At 33.2% G+C, this 20,000-nt stretch overlaps 1 protein-coding gene across 5 annotated transcripts in view; it reads left to right on the top strand.

Moving 5' to 3' along the window:
• The window catches only part of LOC115214515 (gamma-aminobutyric acid type B receptor subunit 2-like), a 1,118,481-nt gene that overhangs the window by 872,042 nt on the left and 226,439 nt on the right, over window positions 1-20,000 (top strand). For all 5 annotated transcript variants that reach the window (XR_005000211.1, XM_036505132.1, XM_036505133.1 and 2 more), the window contains 2 exons: window positions 6,262-6,363; window positions 9,110-9,334. Coding sequence is in view for 4 of the 5 variants with exons in the window: in XM_036505132.1 (XP_036361025.1) it covers window positions 6,262-6,363; window positions 9,110-9,334 (327 nt within the window). In the remaining variant the exon portion in view is untranslated. The remainder of the gene's footprint in view (window positions 1-6,261; window positions 6,364-9,109; window positions 9,335-20,000) is intronic.

Genomic DNA, 20,000 nt, shown 5'->3' with positions numbered 1-20,000 from the left:
GAATTGATGGACGGACTGATACTTTGTGCCTTGAGCGGAAATGTAGGGGCTAGGGTAGTGGCGGGTTTTGACTGTTGCAGGGGGCTTCTTTTCTGATTATGTGTCAGTGACAGCAATGTGGGGGAGGTGTCTTTTTGTATCTCTTTTGTCAGTTTCAACATGGCTAACATAGTATTTTCCTGCTTAGGGAATATTTTTTGACTGGAGATGTGATTGTACTGTTGGCTAGGACGGACGTTTCCGCTTTTGTTGTGGTTCTTGTTATTATTGTTGTTGTTGTTGTTCATGGTGGTGGTAGTGGTGTTATTGTTTTTGTATGTTCGTGAAAAGACTGGACCAGCATTACTGCGGTAGGCGGTGTCTTTACTGTGGTTTGTGTGTTGGTTTGAAGCCCCATTTCTGTTAGTGTGTCGGGTCACTGGAAGATGAATGAAAGGACAATCACGCAACAGATATAATTTCTTGCGTTGGAAATACCGACAGACTTCGTGAGCAGAGCCTGTAGTGTAGGGAATATTGGCATACTTTGGGGATACTTGTTAGTGTCGTGGGGGGACACATTCTGCTTCATAGATGTTTTCAAGTATTTTTATACTACAGTAGGATTGAGATGGCGATGTGGGATAAGAAACAGTGGTTTATTTTTAGTATTTGATGTGGTAGAAGATGAAAGAGATGCTATCATTCAGTAGATCAGCTTTTGTGCTAGAATTTAGGATCGTCTCTTCTGATGTTGTTGTTTCTATTCATGATTTTCTGGCTATTCTTGTCGTTTAGCTTGTTACTGTTCATTATTTCCTGGCTCATGTTGTTGTTTTGCTTGTTGCAGCTGTTTATGGTTTACTGGCTGTTGTTGTTGTTGTTGTTCTGCTTGACCAATATTTATAGAGGAAATATATTGAAATTTTACAAAATGACCCTGAATTACATTGAAAGAAACCTGGATGTGTTTTTAGTTTGCTTCGAATCTACATAGCAGTTCGCGTGTTGAGAATCTGCGCTGTTATTTTTTCGGCAACCTTATTTAGATAGTAAACCAATTTCATTTGTTGTATCTGCTTCTTAGTCGCCATGTTTTCCTTTCTCTTCTCTTCTTTTTTTTACGTTTTCGTAAAGTTTTTATTCGGATATATATATATATATATATCATATATATATATAATATATATATATATATATATATAGATCTATATATATATATATATATATATATATATATATATATATATATATATATATAGATATATATATATATATATATATATATATATATATATATATATATATAGATAATATATATATATATATATAATATATATATATATATATATATATAGGCGCAGAGTGGCTGTGTGGTAAGTAGCTTGTTTACCGACCACATGGTTCCGGGTTCAGTCCCACTGCGTGGCACCTTGGGCAAGTATCTTCTACTTTAGCCTCGGGCCGACCAAAGCCTTGTGAGTGGATTTGGTAGACGGAAACTGAAAGAAACCTGTCGTATATATATATATATATATGTATGTATGTGTGTGTGTTTGTGTGTCTGTGCTTGTCCCCCTAGCATTGCTTGACAACCGATGCTGGTGTGTTTATATCCCCGTTACATAGCGGTTCGGCAAAAGAGACCGATAGAATAAGTACTGGGCTTACAAAAGAATAAGTCCCAGGGTCGAGTTGCTCGATTAAAGGCGGTGCCCCAGCATGGCCACAGTCAAATGACTGAAACAAGTAAAAGAGTAAAAGAGTATATATATATACGACAAACGACATATCCACCTCGGCCTTAGAATAACGCAAATACCCACGCAAATATGAAAAATGATACACTCAAGAGATTCCCAAGAATTCATTAAAAAAAACAGTGCCAATCACTGCTATAATCCATTAGGTGCCAATTTTAAGTCATTTAACACCTTACTACTTTCTACATTCATTCTTCTTCTTCTTCTTCTTCTTCTTCTTCTTCTTCTTCTTCTTCTTCTTCTTCTTCTTCTTCTTCTTCTTCTTCTTCTTCTTCTTCTTCTTCTTCTTCTTCTTCTTCTTCTTCTTCTTCTTCTTCTTCTTCTTCTTCTTCTTAACTTTATCACTAATGCTTTTTAGAATTACACATACGCAAATTCTATAAATAAACCATTCTAAACGAAATATCTTCATGAATTGAACAGAGACTGCTGCCATCCACTGACCATTCAAAATACTACTATCATGGCACTCCCAAATTATTTTTCTTCTTACCCTTCTCCACTAATGCTTTTAGAATAACACCTACGCAAATTCTATAACAAAACATTCTAAAGAAATATTTCTCATGAATTGAACAGAGACTGCTGCCATCCAATGACCATTCAAAATTCTACTATCATGGCACTCCCAAATTCTCCTTCCCTTCTTCTCCTCCTCATCCTTCCTTTTTTTTCTTCTTCTTCCTCCCTACCAATAATCCACAAGGACCTCGAACCCACAAGAGTAAACAAGAGAGAAAGAGACAGGCAGTAACAAGGAAAATGCCACTTATATTTGAACACTATACTCTTTTACTCTTTTATTTGTTTCAGTCATTTGACTGCGGCCATGCTGGAGCACTGCCTTTAGTCGAGCAAATCAACCCCGGGACTTATTCCTTGTTAGCCCAGTACTTATTCTATCGGTCTCTGTTGCCGAACCGCAGCGTGACGGGGACCTAAACACACCAGCATCGTTTGTCAAGCGATGCTAGGGGGACAAACACAGACACACATACACATATATATATATATATACATATATATATATGAATATATATATATATATATATATAATATATATATATATATTATATATATATGAATATATATATATATATACACGCATATACGACAGGCTTCTTTTCAGTTTCCGTCTACCAAATCCACTCACAACGCTTTGGTCACCCCGAGGCTATAGCAGAAGACACTTGCCCAGGATGCCACGCGATGGGACTGAACCCGGAGCCATGTGGTTGGTAAGCAAGCTACTTACCACACAGCACTCATTTAATTTTTCTAACTTTAACTATTTAATTGTTACAGTTTCAAAAAGTCTCAATGACTGAAACCGTTACTGAAATTATTTTTTATAAAATTATTTTAGCATTTTCTATCTTGACTTTTTTTCTATATATATAATATAATATATATATATATATATAGATATATCTATTATATATAATTTTCGTCAGTGTATAGGCTTTGATTATCTAAAGGCATTAAAGAAATGTATATATAGATATATATCATCCGTACACATCAAGAGTCAAGTCACAATATATATATGCTTAGATATATATGTATATATATATATATATATATATATATATGTTGTGTGTGTGTGTGTGTGTGTCTATGTGTGTGTGTATGTATGTATATGTACGTATATTGTATGTATAAACAATTATAGATGAGGACAAAAGAAAAAATCTATGTTAATATGCTGAGAAATAGACATTAAATCGTCAGTCACCACGATTTAAAGTCTATCTATCAGCATATTGGCGTAGATTTTTTTTTCTTTTACCCTCATTGATAATTGCTTAAATTTTCACCTTAAAATGTATTTTAAATGGCTAGCCACTTGATGAAATTAAAAAAAAAAATTATCCTATATAGGGGCAGGAGTAACTGTGCGGTAAGTAGTTTGCTTAGCAACAACATGGTTCGAGGTTCTGGCATACTGCGTGGCACCTTGGGCAAGTGTTTCTACTATATCCTTGGGTCAACCAAAGGCTTGTGGGTGGACTTGGTAGACGGAAACGTAAAGGAGCCCGTCGTATATCCCTTGGCAACGGATGTTGATGTGTTTATGTAAGTGAAGTAGCGGTTCGACAAAAGAAACTGATATAATAATTACTAGGTTTATAAAGATTAGTCCTGGGTTCAATGTCTTCAACGAAAACCACCTATGGCTGCAGTGCAGCATCACTGCACTCAAATGAGTGAAAAAAGTAGGAGAATAAAAGAGCGTCCAATAATACTATATTTGTTCCACGTCCTCGCGTTGTTGTGTTTTTTTGTGCTTTCTTGTTTGGATTAACTATATATATATTTATATATATATTTCACTTGTTCCAGTTATTAGTCTGCAACCATGGGTGAACACTGCCTTGAGGAGTTTCTAATCGAAAGAATTGACCCGAATAATTATTTTTTAGATTCAATACTGGTTGTCAAACAGAGATTAGGCGCATACACATGCACACACGCACATACATCTATATATAAATATACATGCATACATATATACATATATGTACGTATATATCTCTATCTCTATAGCTATCACTCTCTCTCTATGTACATATATATATATGTATGTATATTATATATATATGGATTCATATATATACACACACACACATATGTATATATATATATAATATATATATATATATATATAATATATATATATCTCTATATATATATATATACGACGAGCTTCTTTCAGTTTCCGTCCATTATATCCCTTACGAGACTATGACCAGCCAGTGTCTATAGTGGAAGACATTTGTCCATGGTGCCCTGCAGTGGGATTGAACTGGAAACCATGTGTTTGCAAGCAATATGCTTTATAACAAAACCACGCCTCTATCATACTTAATGCAAATATATCGCGATTGCCGAACTTACTACAGCTTTAGCCCGGAAATAGAACCTACTGTGTTTAAATACTCTACAATTATATACTCATTGCCTAGTCATGTCTTCGAAATTGTTGATTTAGTTGAACCATATATTATTAAAATCGCCGTAGCCAAAGAATAGATGTGATACCAGTATCTTTGTTGCTTTGCTTGTCAGTCTATTCTCATGACTGAAGAAAACCTCCCGAAGAAACCTTGTATGTGCTGAAGCATTGTTTCTTTCTATACACTTTCTTACGCGATACTCACGGGAGAGGGGAGACAGGTGACCGGTGTGACCTGCAGACCCCTTTTCATTTGATGTTTGTACGTACGTTTATATCTATGTATATGCGTGTATGTATACATACACACACGTACACACACACACACACACACATATACACACACACTGACACACACACACGTGTGTGTGTCTGAATCCTTTCAATGCCATGCAATTATAATTTACAATATCATGTATATTTTTTTTAATTCATTTTTCATACATTGATCATAACACAAACTGATAATTCAATTTCTGTAGACCCTTTGACATTAAAATTTCGTTTAATAATAAGAGGTTTACATATATTCGCTATAGTGAATACAAAATAAGATTTCTATATTACTTGTTTTACAGGTATAAAAAACTCTAGCTATTCTAGTTATTTTAACATATTTTCCTATTATTTTTAATCACAAATTTAGTTCATTAATATGTCTTTATATTTCCTTTTTACAGAATTATCTTGAATTATAAATTTTGTCCTAAATGATTCTGTTCGGAAATCAGTTTTAAAAAATTGATTTGATCTAATATCAAGTGTGATCTCATGAATCTTTCACAGTTTAGGTATCAATATACACCAGTAGCAGCCAGTTGCAGCAGTATATGTAGATGTTTTCTTAAAAGAAGTCTCTATGTCAACTATGTTCATTATTGCCATTTTAGCATCGCACTTTAGCATAGCATTGTATAATTTCTAATTATACGATGTTTAATTTCTGTAAAGCTTCTAACGCTGAATTATTTTAAGACATATTGGCATTATTTGTTTATTGTATTGATATTATAATGAATGATGAGTTTCTAAGTAGACTTACAAATCGTCCCGAGGACTTATTTTTTGTAAGCCTAGTACTTATTCTAGCGGTCTCTTTTGCTAAGTTACTGGGACGTAAACACATCAGCATCGGTTGTCAAGCGACGTTGAGAAGACAAACACAGGCATAAAAACATATACACACACATACATATATACATACATATATACATATATATATATATATATATATAGATATATATATATATGATATATATATTATATATATATATAGATATATATAACAATATATATATATACCTATATAGGACGGGCTCTTTCAGTTTCCGTCTACCGACCCCACTTACTAGGCTTTGGTCGGCCTGAGGCTATATTAGAAGACACCGACCCAAGGTGCCACGCACGGGACTGAACCCGGAACCATGTGGTTCTTAAGCAAGCTACTTACCACTAAGTCACTCCTACGCCTAATATATTTTATGAAAATGAAATTGTTCGTTAACTTAAGTATTTAAAAAAAATACTATATTAATTACTTGTCTCATTACCTTTCTGTTCCAGTTAAAAGGAGACAGTGAAATTGTCCCTGTTGTAGAGTCATGCGCCAGTGATTATATGACAATATGGATGGGTCTTATATATGCCTATAAAGGTTTACTTCTGGTAAGTATATAATTCAAAATATTTTCTTTCATGTGGTTCATGGATTTATAAACGAAAATTAAATCTCTTCATATGTTGGTGGGATGAACGGTGGTGGCAAATCTGCCATCTGTCTAAAAGAGCATACAGATCAAGATTATGTGGAATTTCATGATATTTCAGATAAGAGAAACGAAGTAGCTGAATAAGCTATCTTATTCAGCTACTTGCCAATCATTCAGAAAGTATGGTATTGATCGTTTCTTTTGCATGATTTATTGACAACCAGCAGAGAAATTTATTGTGTTACAAACATAATTGTATGTATGTATATATATATATATATAATTGTACATAAACGGTTTCATATTTGACCTCAAAGCAGTAGATTTGGAGGAGAGACTAAGTCCATACATCAACCCCAGTGTTCAACTGGTACAAATTTTATCGATCCCAAATGTATGAAAGGCTGACTCGAACACGGAAATATTTGAATTCAGAACATGAAGACTGACAAAATACCGTCAACATTTTGCCCAGCTTGCTAAAGGTTCTTCCTGCTTGAATTAAACAATTATATCATTCTACAACTGACAGTTCATCCGTTACTGGTACTGAAAAACTAATATATATTTGGCAGAATACTGTATAGATAATGCGAAAATATTTTAGGCAATCAGTTCTCATGCGACATTTGGCTGAATTTTATAAATTCTGTACACACTTGAATGTTATATGTAAATATATGATTCTTTTATATAAGTTAAATCATGTGAATAGACTTATATATATCGAGAATGGAGGTGTTTATATCTATCCATCTATCTATCTCTATATATGTGTGTATGTATGTATATATATATATACAGGTTATCGTCGACTTACGACCGATCGATTTACGACGATTGGTGTGCCAGTTCCCGGCAGCAATAATAACAGTCCAGTGGAAGTCTAATGGACTTAACTTCTTAGAAATTAACCCGTCTACAGATGATGTCAGGTTGCAAACGCACCCCGAGTTTTGGTTATCGATTGCTAATACGTTACACGACTAATTTGTCGTGGAGGCATCGAGACAACCACGTATTTATTTATTGGACGACTGCTTGAGACTCCGAAACTTTTTACTAACGCTAGTATAATATAGAATGCTGTGCGTGACTTTTACCTGGTAATGGATCGTAACAATGTAAAAGTATAAAACAAAACTATGTAGGCCTAAAGGCCGACTTACGACCAGTCGGTCGCAACCAATTGTGGTCGTAAGCCAACCACAACCTGTATATATATGTAGTCCAAATTTACAAAAAATAAAAGCTGATGACTGGTGAGGGAACAACTAGCAGGTGTACTAGCTTGATGCTCGGGAAGAACGAGTCTTTGAAGTTTCGATCCTACGCTCTTCGACAGAAAGAGCTGAGGTGAAAAACATGGAGGGAGAAAAGAATGAGCAGGGATTAATTATTTAATAAGATGAAATGACCGCAAGAATGACGTTAATTGGAGTGGAGGTAATAACGTTGACCCGGTTGAATTAGGATGCGCAAGCATGTGATTGTATGTAAGAACAAGGTGTTGGACTGTGTATGTGTGAATGTATGTGTGGGCGAGTATATATATATATATATTATATATATAGGGAGAGTTTACGAAAAAAACAAAAGACGAAGACAGGTGGTGTACGAAACAAACAGATATATTAGTATAACGCTCAGGAATATAAAAAGTTTGTTTACGTTCGAGCCTACGATCTTCTACAGATAGAGACAGAAAAAATAAGGAGAGAAACAAGGAGAGAAAAAAGGAGAGAAAAAAGGAGAGACAGGATAGACATCTAACACAGTGGCGATCGATAATCAAACCTAGGAGAAGCGTTTGCTACCTGGCATCATCCGTAGATGGGTCAATTTCTAAGAAGTAAAACCCGTTAGATTTCAACTGGACTATTATTATTGCTACCGGGAACTGGCACACCAATCGTCGTAAGTCGACGACAACCATATATATATATAAATATATAGATATATATATATATATATTATATATATATATATATATATATATATATATATATATATATATATATATATCTATAAATCTATATATAATTAAGATTATATATAATATATATATATATTAAATATATATATATATATAAATATATACGCTTTGTCAACTACGGACACTGAATGCTTCATATGTGTCCATACATGTGGATACTTCAGTTAAAATACATAGTTGTAATGCGTGTTGCTGCGAAAATAAACGTAAGTTTATATCTTTTATTGATAATTATGTGTATTTCAGTTTTCGTCTAACAAATCCATTCACATGATTTTCTTCATGCCAGGGTTATGGCAGATGACACTTACCCAAGGCCTCACGCATTGAAACTGAATCGGGGCCATGTGGCAGGAAAGCTAAGTCCCTACCATTCATTCTTTGGATGGAAACGTGTCAGCAATGGAAATGGTCTCACAGTAACTTAAGAATAATTAGTTTATTTGTTCGTATATGGTTACGATACTTATAAGTACAAGATACTTTTATTTGTTGAAAAGTGACATAGATAGACGTATAACAACGAAGATGGGACACTAATTTCAATACACCAGTATATGATAGTAGATTGAGCTATTTCCTTCTTATCATACATTTTTTAGCGTATCACTTATTTGGTGAATTAGGTAACACACTTGAACTGAATATGCGTGAAATAAATATCCAATTCATATCTATTTGGATTTATATATTTTGTATTTTTTAGGTAATTGGTTGTTTCTTAGCTTGGGAAACACGCCATGTGAGCATCCCCGCCTTAAATGATTCTAAATATATCGGCATGAGTGTCTACAATGTGGTGATAATGTGTACATGTGGAGCTGCCGTTTCTATTATCATCAAAGACAAGCCCACGTCAGCTTTTATCATTATAGGTCTTTTCATCATATTTTGTACAACCATCACATTGTGCCTTCTCTTTGTTCCAAAGGTAAGTTCATGAACATTTCTTTTCAATTGCACGCAGAGCATTGTATCCTCCTTCACTAACCCGCCCCGGATATGTGATTATATATGTTTCTCTATTCTTCTTTCTGACGCTCTCCTCTTCGTGCTTATTTATCTCTATATATGGAGAAAATAAACAAACAAAATAAACAGAATTATGATTATTGGATGTGCATATAGATACTCAACTTTATTTCTTCTTTCCATTGTATCTATCAGCAATTCAAATTCCATTAACTAACTGGTCATTGTAAATAACAGTTAAATATTTAATAATGTCTAATGTACAGGTGCCTAAAGCTGGATATATAATCGAAAACATGTATTTCAAATAATTTTATTCAAAAACATTAATAAAAGTTTCAACATGGATTCCATTATTGCTTTACAAGATTCACTTGAATCCGTTGCAGCAACTTTATATTTCGTCAGTTTGAGCAATTAGAGCGCATTCATTCATATTGCTTTCTATCATATGATTCATGTCTGAGATTTTCATTGAGTACACATTTAATATATCTTAATAATAGAAGTCATGGGGGATAGTACCTACAGAGTGAGGAGCCCATACTACAAGAATACTACTGATATTTCCCTTCTATCCAAAATTTAGGTCACTCTATAGACGATGTTGAATATAGCGTCATATTAAACTAATACTTTTTTGCACGAAGCAATTCTTAACTATTAACTATTAATAAAACTTTATTCCGTTTATGAGATTTCGTTAATGTGCATCAAATATAATGCTCATAGGGCAAATGTTCACAAGGCCTTTAGTATAACAGGAATAATTATATAATGATTTTATGTAATATCTCTGGCATGACATACATATTGGAGCATGAACATAAATACACACGCACGCTTTCAAACAATCTATCACACGTACATTTCTGAATTGCTGAAGTTAGTGGTATATATCTATTATCTGGACTAATGCCGAAGGTCTAATTATCTAATCCGCTTATTGGATATATTCAATATTTTCTGTGCACATTGCTGCATTATGTTTAGTATGTATTTGAGTAAAATGCTTAGAATGTGATCCGGTGAACCACACACACACACACACACACACACACGACACACACACACAAACACAGACATACACACATAAACATACATATATATATATATATGTATAAATATATATTTACACACACACAGACACACACACACACACACACCACACACACACACATATATATTATATATATATATAATATGTATATATGTGAATTTCATCACACACACACATGGGCAAAATTTCTTCTAAAGAAAAAATATATATTCAAATAAGTAAAACACAATATCATAATAGCGATAGCGAAACCGGTCGATATACTAAAATTAATTAAAACCATGTAAGTGTGCGTATTTTCGTTTTTAAATTGCTTATATACATTACAACTCACCACGTGGGGATAATCGAAGTTCCTCTTTTCTGTTACTACTATATATATATATATATATATATATATATATATATATATATATATATATATATATAAGTATATTTATATATGGGAGACAGAGACAGAGACATATGGACAGAAAGAGAGTGAGTATATTTACGTATGGTGTTACGCCTGGTTGTATAATGTGAACGAATCGTTATGGAGCTGCCTTATTACCTTGATTTGTTACAGACTAACATCTTACGTGAGATTTAGTAAGGTCCAAGATATTTTCTAGCATACTTAATATCAAGCAAAATTGTAATTTAACAGTATATTTAAGCAAAATATTTTATCTAAGCAGTAACATTAGTGCAATTTATTTGTAGATCTGAAATTTCCAATATGGTCATTAATATGCTGCACGCATACATGTAAATGTATGAAACGAAGTACGTAAACTGCAGTATTTTTTCAAGCACCAATAATAAGAAAGGATACAGATGTATCTATGTTTTATCAAATATCACGAGATAGAATATTCCATTAAAAAGAACACTGAAATAATTATCACACCGCTTCAAACAAAATAAAATTATCGAATGAATATCTACTGTGTAGCAGAACATTTTAGAAACAGCAAGGAAATTCCATCAAACCACATTTCCTTATCTTCAAGGAGATGAAGTATTTGGGAATTATTATTCTTGATATGCACAATGAAGGGATAGTTAAGAGACTGATACTTTTGATCATGAATCTCGTGTTATATAACGAAGCAGGAAAGGAATGGGATTAACATCAGGAGCCTTAATAGAAAACAGGTTAAAGAGAGTGTATATAGCTAAATAAAGTGAAATACAGCAACTTGACAAAAAGCTGAAATTGAATACTAGATGTATGCCCTATAACTTAATATTTTGATATCGGTTCCTCTCCTAGTTGCAATGGGGTGTTGTTTGAGCTGACCTCTGATTAAAACCTTCAATCTGTGATAATATCATTTTTGTTAAATCCGTTAAGATCTCAGTATCAAATATATTTTCCTTTGCAAATGCCATAGAGCGTGATTTGTGAGAGATTAGGCTGTTATATTTAACATTTTGATCAAATATATTGACATTCATAGTTAGACGCCAGCAGCAAAGACATGTTTGTCAGCAATTTACTCGGATATACATCAATTTTATTGCACGGTCTGAATTTGGCAGATCTTTTTTTGTAATCTATTAATTGAAAATCCTTTTGTACCTGACATTATTTAAGAAGCCCAAAAATCTGGGTATCAAAGACGACAGCACTGGGTTTTACTACAAAAGATAAGGGGTCAGGAATCTTCTTTCAGAACGTATTGCATGGTTCTCTTCATTTTTGTTACTGATTTTTGTTGATTACTAATGAACTCTTAATTTGGTTAGTGCCACACATTTCATGTGAACATGTAGAAAATATATAGTCTTATATATGCCTTTACAATATCTGTCACAACTAACTAGAGACAATTATATGCAAAATCCATAGCAATTATATTGTATGTCTCTCTGTGTAAATTGGAAAGATATATATATACACTCATTTGAATATGAAAATGTGTAGTTTTTAATGAGAATAATCATCAAACTAAATAAAAATGCATTCACTTTTGTTGCTAGTGCATGGTTAGATACGGACAATATTAGATATAATAGAGTTGTTGAATTATTTTCCTTACGTCTCCTATATATATATATATATGTGTGTGTGTGTGTGTGTGTGTGTGTTAAAATTAAAATATCGTATTTGGTATTGAACTATGATAAAGTTATTTAGAGGCCTGATGATTGGGGTTACATTTTAAGAGAGGTTCCTGTAAAACACTGCTTGCTTAAGGAACCGTAAAAGAACCTCAAGAAACACGTGTAGCTGGGAAATGAGTAGTAAGTATTAATTGAATTAAAATTCTTTTATATGGTGGGATGAAGGGGACTACTAGACTACTATCTCTAAATAAAATTTTTATATATATATATATATATATATATATAGAGAGAGAGAGAGAGAGAGAGAGAGTCAAGCATCATTACATGTGTACTGGTTGCAGGTGACTTACTCACACATGGAGTATTTTAATTCAAAACATTATTAGAAATATTATTGCAAGTTATTATTCTCAACCGTTGCCTGGTATACAAGTCAACATATATTGGAAGTTATGTAATCTGATTCAAATGCAATTACTTGCTTTAAATGTCATGTAGACTCAGGTTTATTTAGTGTTGAATAGTTGGTGTAACAATGAAGTTCTGGTGATCCGATGAGCTACCGTTTTTTTTATTTGAATTGATTTATGAATACAATTATATTGCATCGTGCTGAGAATGCATATTAATGCAAGCATGTAAGCATAATTTCTTCTACACAGAAATTAATACTACACGAAAAGATTGGCAAACTTTCTATTATCCTAGAGGTGTCTTATGGTTAAAATATATACATTCTCATACCTCCTGACGCTTATATCTTATGAATATATGTATGTGCATGTATATATGCATGTATATATATATGTATATATATATATATATGTGTGTGTATAGTTATATATTTACATACACACACATGCACATACATATATATGTATATATATATATAAAATATTATTAGAGACAAAACCACTATTTTGCAAAACAAACAAGGAAAGACTTAATCAATACATAAAATTTTAATAAATAGTCAAAAAAACCGCCACTACAATTTTTTCTTGTCTTGATCGACAATCTTCAGGTGGACTTCCAATAAGTTATTTAGAGGCCTGATGATTGGACTTCCAGTAAGTCAGTTTCAAATTTGAAACTGACTTATTGGAAGTCCACCTGAAGATTGTCGATCAAGACAAGAAACAATTGTAGTGGCGGTTTTTTTGACTATTTATTAAAATTTTATGTATTGATTAAGTCTTTCCTTGTTTGTTTTGCAAAATAGTGGTTTTGTCTCTAATAATATTTTATAATATTTTACTATAAAATTGGATTTAATCCTAAATCTGATTTTTTCCCTGTAAATTTGTATTATTCCCTAATATTTATTATGTATATATATATATAATATATATAATATATATATATATATATATCTATATATATATATATATATATATATATATATATATATATACATACCTGTGTATGTATGTATATGTGTATGTTTACATATGTATGTGTGTATGTATAAATATACATTTGTCCTTAGGTAGATATATTGGACTGCATGTACTGTGATCAAATTCTGCGTCAAGGGCCTGATATTATCACATAATAGTATACTGCTTACTCACTTTGTGCGCAAGCGTAAAGTCCTTTAATCCAACGTCAGCATTTCTACATCTTCCTAATAGAGTTTATCATGTATCGCTGGTTTTGTGCTGTAAGCCAATCGAAAATTATAATAATAAACACAACTGGTGGAATTGGAATCGTACCTTGTAAAGAGGAAACACCATACATCAACGTACTTGCCTTCTAACGCTGTAACTCTGGATGTCTTGTAAAGAAAATAGATGAAGTAAATTTCTTTCAAGTTGTTGCAATTGGGATGCGTTACACAACGCCGTACCAGGAATCTGTCCACCATTAACTATTGCATGTTCTCAATTGAAGGTTGTGCGGTTTTTGTTAATAACACTAATGTACTTCGCTATTCTTCATCCACTACGATGGCGAGAAAATTGCCATATATCATGTGACAACCTATGATCTTTATCGTGATAGCAGTGCCGAGCAAAACTATTCTGCGTCGGGTAAAAGGAATCTGCTCATAATAAAGCTCCTCAAATTTCATAAATCATACCCAAGCACATACACAGGCATACACACACACCCTTCCACGCACGCCACTTGCCCACATTCACGCAAACACTCACAAGACACAGACCCACAACACACTACTACTACTACTACTACTACTACTACTACTACTACTACTACTACTACTACTACTACTACTATCACCGCCACTACTACTACTACTACTACTACTACTACTACTAATAATAATAATAATAATAATAATGATAATAATAATAATAATAATAATAATAATAAATGATAATAATAATGGTAATAATAATAGCAATACTGATAATAATGATAATGATAATAATAATAATAATAATAATAATAATAATAATAATAATAATAATAAATAATAATAATAATACAGTATCGGTGATTGTAGGATCTCTAGGGATGATAAAAAAATATGTACTGAAGCCTATTTGAAAATGACACCACGCCTACAGCAAGTTCAAAAAATCGTATTAACTGGAACGGTTCATATACTGAGAAGAGCATAGTCACTGTGAAAACAACATCCATTCATGAATTCATTTATTTATTAATTCTTTAAATACATATTTTACCTGTGAATTTGTGTGGTAATCTGGGAATGCATAAAATGAGCTTCTCTGACCTAGGTGTATGGAAAACACAGGGAGAGAAATGGAAGAAAATTTGAAGAAAGAAGGAAAATAATAATAATAATAATAATAATAATAATAATAATAATAATAATAATAATATTGTTATATTTCGGAATGGTCATTTTGCCCGTTTAGCCAATAAAAACACACGCACAATATACACAGATAAATAAACAAATAGAAATAAATAACTATATTATTTTTTTTCGATTTATTATTATTATTACTAGTATTGTTGTTATACATACATACATACATACAAGCATATGTAATGATAATAATAATAAGTGGATGTAAACACATGAACAAAATAAGAATAAACAAAAACAGCAACAACAAAAACAAATTACTTGAACGTATATAAACAGAAGATACAAATATTACAGGCACCCCCCCCCACACACACACACTAAATAAACATAGACGCACATAGAGATATAAGCATGCGCAAATGAAGACATACAATAGAAATACAAAATGGCTGACGGTTGGTAAGGAGAGACACAAATAAGAAAGAAGAAAACAAAGCGTCACTAATGCGGTCACAGGAGTGTGATGAAAGAACTCTGGCCGAAATAAGATTAAGATTGATGTAAAAAATAAATAACAATGAAGCACAATAACACCAAATATATAGTGCGTGTGATTTTATTGGCTAAACGGGCAAAATGACCATTCCGAAATATAACAATATCTGTTTCAACACACGTAATAATAATAATAATATTCATAATAATAATAATATTAACGGTGTGTCATAAACACAAAGTTTTCTATAATACATACGAGACATTCGGTACATATTTAGCCAGAATTTCTCTTTCATACAGAACAGAGATTATGCAACATAAAATGCATCGTCGATAAATATAAAAATTAAATTAGGTATGAATGTATCTTATGGACTTGGTTACTTTTTTTACATTCGTTAAGGCGTTTCATTGTTACCGTGTAAGTTACTTTCACCACAGTTTGAATTTAGCTTTATACTATTTTTTCTTAGCATAATCAGCTTAATTTATTGTGATACATATTAAGTTTTATATATGAATGAAGTATTCTATTTATAGGACTATCTTTGTTTTTACTTGTTGTATATTTGCAGTTTCTATTTGAGTAAGATGTGTTTGCGTAAATTACATGTATGCATCGACTTTAATTTCATTAATATATCACAAATCAGTCTGATTTTTTTCACTCGGAAACAGAAAATGTTACGTTATCTCATATATGATTATCAAAAACGTAAAATATATGATATTCTAAAGTCCTTGATTATAATATAAATGTCATGATTATATATATATATATTATATATATATATATATATATATATAATATATATATATATATATATATATATTATATATATATATTATATATAATATATTATATATATATATAGAAAGAGTTTACGAAAAAAATAAAAGACGAAGACAGGTGGTGTACAAACAAACAGATGTATTAGTATAATGAATAGAAAAAGTCATTTACGTTTCGAGCCTACGCTCTTCTACAGAAAGGGACACAGAAAAAACAAGGAGAGAAACGTGCGTTTGTGTGAGTATGTATGTATGTATGTATGACACTAAGTAGCATTTTTGGGCATCTATATTTCTGTTATTCGCATATCCAAGCATACTTATTTACGCAGTTGCACGCAGATGGTCTCATAAAAGGAACGTGCACATGAAGTCACTCAAGAATATTTACATCGTCAAGGCGGCGAGCTGGCAGAAACGTTAGCACGCCGGGCGAAATACGTAGCCGCATTTCGTCTGGCATTACGTTCTGAGTTCCAATTCCGCCGAGGTCGACTTTACATTTCATCATTTCGGGGTCGATAAATTAAGTATCAGTTACGCACTGAGGTCGATGTAATCGACTTAATCCCTTTGTCTGGCCTTGTTTGTCCCCTCTGTGTTTCAATAGAGAAATAAGAAACAACAGTATTTCGTCTGTCTTTACGTTCTGGGTTAAAATTCCGCCGAGGTAGATTTTGCCTTACATCATTTCTTCCCACAAGTGGTCTATGGGGTTCAAGTCTGGAATTAGGTCAGGCCATGGGCAGTGTCTGGATGTTGTACTGTTGGAGGAAGTCTGTTATCAATCTGGCAGTATGGGCACGGGCGTTGTTGTGTGTGAACGCTAGATTCCGATGACGGCAAAGTATGTAATGAGTAGCCATTAAACCATTGCCCGGGTCTTGGCCAATTGTTTAGAAGACCAGCTTCTTCTCCATTTCCTGCTTTGCCATCTGTTACTGAAATGTAATGGTAACTTTCGTTAGGAAAACCTAGAGTCCTCAACTGTGAAACGCCAGTCCGGATGTTTTTGAGCCAATTGCAGACTTACCTTTCGATGATGATCTGTGAGGATGGGGTCCCCAACCGGACATCGACAAGGCAGATGGAAAGACCTCACTCAGCAGCAAAGGATCTCTGCACAAATGGGTTTGTGGTGAGTCTCTATGATCTGCTAGTTGATTTCTTGCCCTCCGGAATCGGCCCTGTAAGTGATGTCCTTGCAGGTGGCGATCTTGATGTGTTGTTGTAACACTATTCGCCCACTGCGTGGACGATCATCCGTCCAACATTGAATCTTTGCTGCAGCTGCTCAAGTGTTCGGATACTGCAGTTTAACTTATTAGCAATGGCCGATGTACATTGACCAGCATGGAGACTTCAGAAGGCTCGCGTCCTCTGATTTCGTGTCAATCTTGGCTTGCTTGCAGTGCTCGGGAAACAAAAGACAGGCTGGTAATTTTGGGTGCCTTTTATACCCAGTGAGTCAACATTCTGTACGTACATCATGCGATTCATAAAGATGTGCTCATGAGCATTGCCATATTCACGAAAAGTGAGTGAATTCGAACCCTACATGGAATACTTCTGTTTTCAAAAGAGAAAAAGAGAAATGGTGTGGGTCACTTAACATCTTTCTGATGTCAAATTAACTCGAAATGTGATAAAATCCATATAAAATCCGTGTTGAAGGGAACCTACTTGTCATCGACAACTGTGATTGTCACACGCCGATGACGGGTCAATACCCAGAAACTCGAGTCCGTGTGTATCATAAGTTGAAGACGGGAAGGATGGCTTCCCTTTGCAAATATTGATAGGGCACAGAAAGTGTGTCTATAGCCAGCTGGAGGAGGTGATCTCCTGGGGCTACAAACTACAATAGCATCCACCTTTAAGGGTTAGCCATATTTAAATGGAAAATATACGTCACGATGTGTTGTAGCTACAGTTTATAACTCGCTCTGAGATTTATTATTGTATATATATATATATATATGTATGTATGTATGTATGTATATATGCATATGTATATATATATATACATACATAATATATATATATATATAATATATATATATAATATATTAATATGTATGTATGTATGTATATATGTATATTACTTGCTAATGCAAGCTGTCGAACATGGATGGTAGAAAGGGCATAATGAAAGTTTAGCAAAACTATCGTAAAGGTAGTTTATTCTGAATTTACCTAACTTTACGATCTAAAACCCACCATATTATGATTGTTTACACACACACACTTACACACACACTTACACACACATACAAAAACACACTCACACACAAGCAGACACACTAACATACACACATATGCATATGTGTGTGTGTCAAAGAAGATATATGTATATGAGTAGTCTGTGAGTGAATGTGTGATATATGTACATATACAGGAATATATATTTGTATATGCATTACATTTCTCTCTCTCTCTTTCTCTCCCTATATATATATATGTGTGTGTGTGTGTGTGCGTGCGTGCGTGTGTGTGTGTGTGTGTGAAATTTGACTCCAGAATATCTGACGGCATTACTGCAGGCGTTATATTCTTTCCTACGCAATGCCAATTTCTTCAATAATTTCATATGATTGATTATGTCACGATGAAAGTTCTTAAACATCATCTGATGAAAATTATACTCTCCCGGAGGTGATCATCTTCAAGTGAATAATGGTGTCCAACTGCCAATAAGTGTGTTTGATGACTGCGTTCCAAATATAAAAATAGATGTTTTATATAAACACGTATAACTTGTTCCTCAATTGATATTCAGCTAAGATAATTCAAAGCGCCAAAGTTTATATGTCTACTATCATTGGTGACATACTATAACATGGGGATTGTAATAACTTTCGGTTATATTTCGTAAAATGTACTGATCTGAAAGTTTATACGTAGAATTGTCAAACGGAGAACATATAGGAAAATAGTTATGTTTATACTTGTCTTATGTATGTAGTCTTGAAGACCGATGTTTCTACCATCTGTGAATTGTATATATCGTCGACATTTCTTAGTGCCTACTCTTCTGTACTCTTTTTTTTAAGTGTATGAAATTTACCCATTTGCCAGGGTGTCAATGTAGAATATCCATTCCAGTCCTCGATAGCCCAGCAATTTACAATATATTCTCGTTCACATATGTGTATAGTGACACAGAAACATGTAAGTAAAATACACCAAATACACATGTAAGCATGTACACAATTTATGCTCATATACTAAATACACACACAGTTATGTATGCATAAATAGTACAGGCATATGACACAAATACATAATACGAAGTAAGATTACAGAGACTGTAACAATTTATACGTATCTATACGTTACATATGGCGGGGGTGGAAATTACAGTGGTCTATTTTGCATGGACGGCCAGACGTAGGAAGGAGAAGAATATACTTCTTCATCAATCCTTCTTGGTGATTTTTGTGATGCTTGGAAAATGAGTAAAGTACTACC

This window comes from Octopus sinensis, linkage group LG7 (genome assembly GCF_006345805.1).
Source record: "Octopus sinensis linkage group LG7, ASM634580v1, whole genome shotgun sequence".
NCBI lineage: Eukaryota > Metazoa > Mollusca > Cephalopoda > Octopoda > Octopodidae > Octopus > Octopus sinensis.
The sequence above is the reverse complement of the archived record's forward strand: the minus strand, read 5'-3'. Positions and strand labels throughout refer to the sequence as shown.